The sequence below is a fragment of the Falco peregrinus genome, chromosome 15 (genome assembly GCF_023634155.1).
Source record: "Falco peregrinus isolate bFalPer1 chromosome 15, bFalPer1.pri, whole genome shotgun sequence".
NCBI lineage: Eukaryota > Metazoa > Chordata > Aves > Falconiformes > Falconidae > Falco > Falco peregrinus.
In genome coordinates this window covers 2,145,067-2,154,353 of record NC_073735.1, presented here as the reverse complement: position 1 = coordinate 2,154,353, position 9,287 = coordinate 2,145,067, and the positions used below count along the sequence as shown (strand labels likewise).

Sequence of the window (9,287 nt, the reverse complement as noted above, 5' to 3'; positions counted from 1 at the left end):
AATTCCAGCTCTGATACTGCCAGCCCCCTTCACTCAAACCACCAGCCAGTCAATCAATCTACTTCCATCTCCCCAGATCTGCTGCCATTTAAACTGGAGAGATCAGAACAAAGGATACGATACAGCTCCAGCGTGCGACACAGCAATAAATGTCAGTGTCCGAGCGACTGTGGGACTTGGTCAGGGCTATGCTGCGCTGCAGGAAAAGATCAGGAATTCAGGCCAGTTTTTTCTGGCCTGGCACCTGACTTCACATTAATAGCAGCAATGGGCTGTGCCATGTAATGTAACCATCTGTTTGCTTGGTTTTTGTCAACAATGTCAACAGCTAAATTACTCTTCCAATAAAGACACCACATGATAAGTTTTAGTCTCCATGACTCACTGAAGAATCATCATCATCACCACCAGCTATCAACCGGTATGACTGACATCACTTTAGGAAACCAGAGCGACATATCACGCTAGCGAACTGCGGAGCAGGACGAGCGTTCAGATTAAGCTGCAAAAGCTCCCCGGCCAGCGCCCACACTGAAACAAACAGGCGGTTCCACACCTGGGGGAAAAAAGTGGGGGACAAGGAGCAACAGTGTGTTCCCTTCATCTGATGCTCTGAGCACTCTCTACTTGTGTGACACTGGAGTGAACCTTCAGCCAACTACTCCCCAAAGTGCTGCCTCTAAGAAGGAAACAAAAAACAGCGCCGGAGCTCCCATGGCAGAAGTTTTGTGCTGCCAAAGAGGGAAGGCTGGAATATCCCTCATCTCCAGCCTTTTCTTACTACGCCTTTTAGAAGCTTATCCAGAAAGTTTGAGCAAAGATGTATCAAGGCAGGAGATGACACAGAATTGTCCTCATATAAAGCAGTCACAGTGTAAAAGCAAGCAGTCAAAGTAGGTTTCGGAACGGCTGATACTGCTTTCGAGCAGAAGTGGTAGCTACAGAAGGATACGTGGCCAAGGTTAACTATTAGCCAAGCCTCACTAAACCTTTCTAAATGCTACAGTTTGTTACCATTATTCAGATGCATAATTTCCTTGTAAATCAAGCACCTTCCTCATAAATTCCAGCACTTAGCTTTCACAGGAAGCCTACAATTTCAGGAATCTTGTTAATCAAGTAAATTATTACCCTGGACATTACTTTTTTAATTACACGCATTAAGTTATTCTTCACGGCCGTAGCCAATTACTCTTCAGGACGTTGCTCATGTGACAAAAGAGGATCATGCCCAGTACTATCCCTTCTGCCTCTGGACAGACAGGTTGATCTTATGGCTCTTAACCACTGGAATTGTACAGTGACTGTTCCCTAAGTGGTTTTACATGCACTCCTCTCCCAGCACTGAGCTTTCAGAGCAGGCCTACAATTTTAGGAATCTTCAGAATAATTTAGTTAGTGTTCATTTAAACCCATTTCACAGCCTCATCCTTTTGTAACAACCTATGCTGAACAGTGTTGCATTCCCTGATCTGCAAGTGACAGCAGGAGCCCGCAGCCCTGGTGACCGACGCGAACCAAGCACTTCTTTTGCCTACGGGACCTCCCTGACATGGGATTCTGGTGATGAAACTACCAAGAAACTGTTGGCCATCGCAGCAGGAACACGAGCTGACGGCTTTCTCCAGAAAGATGAAAGGAGCGAGTTTGATCCTGTTCCTACAGAACTCTCAAAAACTTCCCGAAGAAAACCATGCCTGAGCTGGCTGCTTGTGCCAAGCTTCCAGGGGGCCTGGGTGGAGGCAGACTCAAGGTACCCCAGGTCCGCCCCTACTGCTTCAGCTGCCCACAGTCAAATGCAGAACGGAGCGTCCTGTAGCAGGGATGGCTCCTCAGCAAGGCGACGATTATGTCTACAGGTCTGAACTGAACTGACAAAAGCACCACAGGAAATCAAAGAAGTGAGTACTTACACTACAACAAGACAAAGTCAGCCAGAATTTTCTAAGACAAGAAGCATTCTCTCAGCAGAACTTTGCAAGAGTGGCATCTTTGGGACACCAGCTGGATAACCAGTATTTTAAGGGTTTATTCTCACCTACTTCCACTTTCAGCCATGTATCAGGGCACTCTGACACCACTGGGGCTACGAACTTCCAGCTTCCCATGCTGATTCTCAAGAGCGTACTGTTCTCCTTAGCTCTGCAGTTTGGATTGAGAATTGTTTGGTAAACAACTATACTGCTCACTATACCAGTTCCTTATACTGAGAAAGACCTGCTAACCGCATGAGGAAATGAGCCTACAGCGCAGGAAAAAAAGACCAAAAAAAACCAAAAGGAGGAAAAAGATAAGCATGCAGTTCTCATTCTCAAGAACGTTTCTCTATTTGATCAATAAGCAAAACACCACCAAAGCCAAGGTTATTAAAAATCATAAATTAATCCAGTGTTTAATTAGAGAAAAATCAAAGCCTTCTGTGACTGGACAGGACACACGTTTTGCCAGGCCACCTCCTCTCCAGAAAGCCGCTTTATTTAACATAGCACAATTGTAAATGTCACATCAGCTTGGTGGTTTGGCTTTGCAAAACAGGAATGTCTTGAGAAAAAGCAGACAAATCCGCAAATTTTGAGAACCCAAATTGCTAGATAGTTGCAAGAATTCTTTCGAAACATCTGTATTTGTTCCTATATAATACATAACCGATGTCCAGGTGTAGGAAATACAGCGAGCAGGGCTGAAGTAATCCACTGATCTGATTATGCAGCAGTTTCTGACCAACTGAACTGAAGCTCATTTCACTTCTCAGAGATTGTTTCTTCTCCTTTATAAATGACAATGTTCTGGTCCGTTTCATACACTTTGACTTTATAAAGGGTTCCCACGGGCAGGAGCTTCTTGAGGTTTTCCCAGATGAATACTGCAACGTTCTCTGTGGTGCTAAGAGTGAAACACGAGCAGATTCAGAACTCACAGCAATGACATTTGAGGAAGCTGTACCTGAAACGGGCAGAGGGGATGACGATGACCCCCTGCATGTAAGAGGGGCTTGAACCATTGCCAGCAAACATGGATGAAACAAGATCTAATTAACAGGCCGTATCCGCCTCCCTGAGGTGTCCACAGAGCGGGCTCACGCGCCAAGCGCAAAAGGCTCGGCAGGTGCGAGTAAGCGGCAGCTCCCTCGGTATGTGGAACGGCAGCCGCCGCAGCAGGCCGGCACCCGGCGCGGCACAGGGAGGCAGGCTGCACGGCAGCGGGGCTGCAAGGCAGGCAGGGCACCAGCACCTGACCCGCACAGGCGTGTCACACACAGGTATCAAGGCGGCTCTTTCAGATGTAGGACTAATCCTTGAAGGCTGTTCCTTGACCCTGCAACCAATGCCACGAGGAGCCCCCAGCACCCACCTCACAACCTCAGCAAAGTATGGCACATCCTTATCCAGGTTTTTGTGGTCAAGCGGTTCCATGATCGCCTCCTGCAGAAAGAAAAGAGTGACCACCTCGTCCCAGTTGGTCAGTGGACTTGAGATTCGTATTACCACACACATGGGACTGGAGTGAGGCAACGGTATGTAAAAAAAAAAAAAAAAAAAGAGCCCTACATCCACCTGTCAGCTTCCTAGCTGGAGACATGGTACTGCCTCACACCACACGCTAAAGCATCTTAGTCTGAAATCATTCCTTAATTTCTTCTTTATTTCCTACCATCATCAACTCACCATGTCTCCACCCTGGTTCTAGACAACTTGCTAAGCTCCTTGCAGGGGGTGTGTAGGAAAACAGTGCTATTACCTGCATATACTCCTTCAGGTCCGTCAGGTTCATAACCATTCCAGAAACTGGGTCGATCTGTAGGGAGAAGAAACAGGAGCTCAGCAGCAGTTACACGTCCTCATTACCAAGGCTGTCATGAGCCTGTACAAATCAGACCGCGAATATTTGTGCACTCAGGACATCCGAGCCATAAGAAAAATATCTTTCCACCTTGACGCACTGCGTTCCAACTCTACTCCTGTGATGTTCCCAAAGGCTAAGTGCAGCATACAAACAACTCCAGTGGTTGCACTCTCATAAAAGCTGACATCAGTGAGGCAAAACTCACCGAAATACTCAGTCTTCAAGCAACAATCTAGCATGCCCATAAGCAGGCACAGCTCCAGGAACAAAATCAGGTTGTGTAGTTCACAGCATGCTTGGGGAATGTAGAAGGCAAAGGCTTTAAAATTTTAACTTCAGATGTGAATAGAAACCCCCTTTCCTATGAACTGGAAATCTTCAACAAGTTGTTTGAAAAACATCAAAACCAAAGTGCTACCTAAACCTCAGAATACACAGAACAATGACAGGATCAAGGGTGAAAAACAACTGCAAAAGCAGAATTTCCTTTTACATTTGCCACAAAAATATCTTGATAAATCAGCAGACAGAATCAGTTACTGAAGTGCTAAAGCCTCCCTGTGGCTCAGCAGCCTTCCAAAGGTGTCCCACAGATCTGACCAGAGCCTGTACGTCTGAAACGGAGCAAGGTCTTAAAAAGATGGGTCAGGATGAGTTGGGTACAATGCTCTGGGTGACGCTCTGTCTGTGCTGAGAAAGGAGTGTACTCTGAATAATTAGAAAAGGTTCCACTGACGATTTCAAAGTAACGTACCACTGATGATATTAAAGGAATGTACTCTGAATAATTAGAAAAGGTAAGGTGGGCACCTGAAGGAGAAAAGGAGACCACGAGTCAGGAAACCGTTGAACAAAGAAAGCTGAAAGGTTTACTCCACCTAGATCCCACCTATTATGAACAGAATGATTAGATGTCGAAATCAAATGAATATGTATGTAAAGATGTTGTAACCTCTCACGAAAACTGTATAAACTACCTGACTTTTCACTGAAAACTGGGGAGCTAGTTTGTCCGATGCGAACCAGCTGGCTCCCCAACATTGCATGAAATAGATACCTTTGCTGCTTAAAGACCAAAATTGTCTCTGAGCAGTTACTCTGTGCCGTTTTGGCATCATTTCATGTTCTGCAGCGAGGCTCTGGCGGTCAAGGTTATGTGCCCTGAGGACAATTACAAACCTCAGACTTAAACACTGTTACCTACAAACCCTTGTTAGAGGCAGGGTGAATAGGACAGTGATTACAGAAAACCTTCTTCTGTAGTGCTGCATACCGAGTTTGCACAAACACCCTGGGAAACCTGGCAACTGAGCTAGAGCTTCAGCACTGTGGAAGATGAGGACCCATCTATCCTGCCACCCTGGGGAAAAGGAAAAAGGTTGATCACACTTACCTCTCCTCGCACAGTGACTATAACTGAAAAAAAAAAAATAAAAATCAGGTCACAATGACACCATGAACCTAACAACAAAGTACACTGCTGGGACAGACAGCCCATTCATCACCGATCCCCAAGGACTGGTGCAGGCTTCACAGCACTTAAAAGCAGGACTTTTTATAAAACGGGTATCCACTCCAAAAAGAATGTTACCCTCAGGCACCCAGCTCGCTGAGGAAGTCAGGCTCCAAGGTCTGATGCCCAGAGACACACCACTACCCCTGAAGCGCTCCCGGCAGGCAGAGAGATGACTAGATGACTGACTCCTCAAGTACCTACTCCCTACGGCAGCCTGTGCCCTGCGCAGACAAGGTCAGAATCTCTTGAGCAGCAAAATCTTCTGAACAGTGCAGACACCCTAGGCGCCCTTACGTCACCAGACCCACCCCACCCCCCTCCCCAAGACCATAAGAAGTGGGGTCAGCTTATAAATCTTCTGACATAATGGAATACCAGAGAAGGGAAGTAAGGGATGAAGTGGCTGCCGACATCCTAAGAACCAGAATTACTGCCAGGTGTCGTTTCAACCCAGAAATCCTTTCAAAAAAAGAGAGACGACAAAAGAGACCTCTCTGCCCAGAGAGGCTGTGGTCTCTGAAAACCTGCCTGGACACAATCCTGTGCAGCCTGCTCTGGGTGAAACCGCTTTAGCAGGCGGTTGGACTAGGTGATCTTCAGAGGTCCCTTCCAACCCTGACCATTCTGTGACAAACACTTGGAAACAACATCCTGATAAGCCCCACATTCCTGCCCACTAACCCCAGGAGCTGAGAACAAAATCACGGCTCACTGAGGAACTCACAAAAAGAGACAGACAGTGATTTGAGCCTGGTTGTGATCCTCCTCTGGGGTGGAAAAGCTCCTTCATGCTCTTTTTCTCACTCCCTCCCTCCCTCCCTCCCTCCCTCCCCTCCATGCCCCAAGGAACATTTTTAGAGGCATCTCCCAAGCTTTCCAGCATTTTTTTTTTTTTACAGTGAGAACATCTTTCTTAGATGAGAAAGCAAGAACCGTTGTGCCTGTAGGTCAGTTTTAAAATGAGACACAGATCTTCAGTCCAACAATCTGTCAACATGCCTTCCCTGGTAAAGCTAGTAGAGCTGGAGCAGGCTGCAGGGTACCTGAACGCCAGGTGCCTGCTAAAGCTGCTCCTACACACAAGCCACCGCTGTAGCCGCTTCCTCACCAACACGTTGCCGTGCAAACCCAATAACCTACAACACACAGTGCTCCGCAGGGAGCCAGCCTGGTGTCGGGAGAGATTTGATTCCAAGTGCACAGGGGACAGATGGCAGGAGAACCTGCGAGAACAACATTCAAATTAAGTTTACAGGCTGTTTAAACAGCGCGTCTTTCGTTTAGAAAAATATTCATTCCAAACCCAATGATTTTGCCGATTATAAACAGAGTTGATTCATGAAGGGACATTTTGAGGTATTTAATTCAGTAACTTCCAAATCCATGCCATGGTTCAACCCCTTTTCTGCTGAGGATTGCTTCTAATTCTAAAAGACCCCCAGGCCAGGCACTGAAAGCCATAGCAGCCTGCCGAGGCCGTGACTACACGTGGAAGCATGGAAATGAACTCCTTACCTTTATAGTTGTGCCCATGGCCGTTTGGATTGTTGCATTTCCCAAACAGCTTCAGGTTTTCTTCATCACTCAGTGATTTACTGTGGGAAATACAGACACGGCACGTCAGGATCCATGACAAACGTTCATGGCTTCACTCTGATTGCTTTCTGGTTCTTCCATTTATTCGCCCTCCCAAATTTAACCCGCTAGCTTTTCCTACTCAGGAGGCAAAAACAGAACCGGAGGAGTACTGAGACCATGAAAAGATGTTGTTGGCAACCGGTCTGGGCTTTTTTTTGCTGTGGTTTTTTATTAATATATGCATAACAACTGCTGAACACCACTGCTGCGTGAACACTAACAGCTGTTCACGCACGAATACGGCAAAATCACTTGGGCTCCTAGGAGGAAGAGCCTGGAGAAAACGATGCATATTTTTATTATTAAGCAACAAAGCTCAGGGAGCTTCTCCAAGGAGCAGAAGGGATGACTTCCCTGTCAGAATCTGTCATTTGAAGAAACTGCAGAGCCTGCTCCGAGGAGCATTTCAGGTCAAGGCACTTGAGTGATGTCTGTTCTGGGAAAAGGGCGGCAGACGGGGGCACAGCGCTGCTGCCCCCGGCCTGTTTCAAAAGGAAACTTCAGCTCCTGTTAAAGCCGTTTGTGCGCAGACATCCCAGGCGGGACTGCTGCTGCGGGCTGCGCAGAGCGGGGCAGAGCAGGGAGAAGGGGGGGGACACGGCCCTGAGGGGGGGACACGGCCCGGGTCTGAGGGGGCATCTGACACTGGGGGGGGGATGGACATGGCCCTGAGGGGGGGGGACACGGCCCGGGTCTGAGGGGGCATCTGACACTGGGGGGGGGGGGGATGGACATGGCCCTGAGGGGGGGGGCACGGCCCTGAGGGGGGGACACGGCCCGGGTCTGAGGGGGCATCTGACACTGGGGGGGAGGGATGGACATGGCCCTGAGGGGGGGGACACGGCCCTGAGGGGGGGACACAGCCCGGGTCTGAGGGGGCATCTGACACTGGGGGGGGGGGATGGACATGGCCCTGAGGGGGGGGACACGGCCCGGGTCTGAGGGAGCATCTGACACTGGGGGGGGGGGGGACGACACATGGCCCTGAGGGGGGGGGCACGGCCCTGAGGGGAGGGGGGACACGACAGGGCCCTCGGGGGGGGTACGACGACACACGGCCCTGACGGGAGCAGGGACTGGACACGACCCTGAAGGGGGGGGGGCGGCCCGGGGGAGGGGAACACACGACGACACACGGCCCTGAGGGGGGGACACGGGACACGGCCCAGGTCCCCGGGGGCGCCCGGCCCAGAGGGGAGGGGACGCGGCCCTGAGAGGAGGGCGCGCCGGCCCTGAGGGGGCGCCCGGCCCAGCGAGGCCTTCGGGCCCCCCGCGGCGGGGGGAGCCGGGGCACGGGCACGGGGCCGGGGCCGCTCACCTGTGCAGCCGGTGGCAGGCGCTGAAGCAGACGCTGCGGGAGAGCCGCGCCAGCCGCGCTGCCGGCGGGGCCATGGCAGGGCCGCGGCGGGACCGGCTCCATCCGGGCCCCGCGGGGCGGTGCTGCCCTCCCCGGGGCGCGGGCGGGGCGGGCGGGCTGGCGGCTGCGCGCTGGGCCCCGCTTGCCCCGCGGCACGGGCCGACCCCGCCGGTGTCAGCGCAGCTGCGAGGTGCCGCGCTGCCGGGAGCTGCGGCCCTCCGGGAACAGCCACAGCCGCCCGCGGAACCAGGGCCTGAGCACCGTGCGGCTCCCTGCGCTGCCGTGGGGCCTCGCCGGGCGTCCCTCCCGCCGTGGGTGACACACCGCGGGCCGGCACGGCACGGCACGGCACGGCTGGGGCTCGGCGGGGGCAGGGCACGGCGGGGGCACGGCACGGCTGGAGCACGGCACGGCACGGGGGAGCCCTTTGCTACCCGGTGGCTTTGCGAGGTGACCTCTGGCCTGAGCCGCCCGCTGCCGCCCTCCGTGCCCCTGCCGGGTCCCCGCTCCCCAGGGCAGCCAGCGGGGGGTGAAGCCGGGCTGTGGGGCAGGGCCAGCAGCTCCCCGTGGTTCTGGGCTGGGCGGGCTGGCCTCGGCTGCAGCGGGAGTAAAAAAAAAAAAAGAAAAAAAAAGTAGTTTGCAAATAAGACACAAAAGCGTGCCTTTAAACCCTCGAGGAACAAAATGGTTTTGCTCAAGGATGAATCGCTGAAGGTGCAAAGCGCTCTCCAGGCTCCTCACAATGAAGCAGTGTAGGAAGTCCTTAAGCCAGGAGGGGAACCCAGCGTTCTCCTGGCAGCCTTCCCTTGTCACAGGGTGTCCTCAAAGGCACAGCCTGCAAGGGAGCTGCTACAGGGGGCTTCCCTCGCCCGCCTGCCCACCTACACCTCGGGGTTCAAGACCGGTGAGAGCCCGGATGAGGAAGCAAGCATA

General features: G+C 51.8%; 1 protein-coding gene across 1 annotated transcript; it reads right to left on the bottom strand.

Annotated features, from left to right (window-relative positions):
- Window positions 1-2,454: 2,454 nt before the first annotated feature.
- PTS (6-pyruvoyltetrahydropterin synthase) lies at window positions 2,455-8,675 on the bottom strand. Its single transcript, XM_055819397.1, has 6 exons — window positions 8,316-8,675; window positions 6,875-6,954; window positions 5,237-5,259; window positions 3,739-3,795; window positions 3,352-3,422; window positions 2,455-2,883 (listed from the first exon to the last, which is right to left on the bottom strand). Exons 1-6 carry the CDS (start codon window positions 8,387-8,389, stop codon window positions 2,742-2,744), a joined length of 447 nt encoding a protein of 148 aa, XP_055675372.1. The 5' UTR covers window positions 8,390-8,675; the 3' UTR covers window positions 2,455-2,741.
- Between the last annotated feature and the right edge of the window lie 612 nt (window positions 8,676-9,287).

Coding starts and splice junctions, on each gene's coding strand:
- PTS (XM_055819397.1), bottom strand. CDS start 8,389: ATGGCCCCGCCGGCAGCGCGGCTGGCGCGGCTCTCCCGCAGCGTCTGC. Junction 5,260..6,874: donor CCATGGGCACAACTATAAAG/GTAAGGAGTTCA, acceptor TTTTTTTTTCAG/TTATAGTCACTGTGCGAGGA. Junction 2,884..3,351: donor TACTTTGCTGAGGTTGTGAG/GTGGGTGCTGGG, acceptor TTTCACTCTTAG/CACCACAGAGAACGTTGCAG.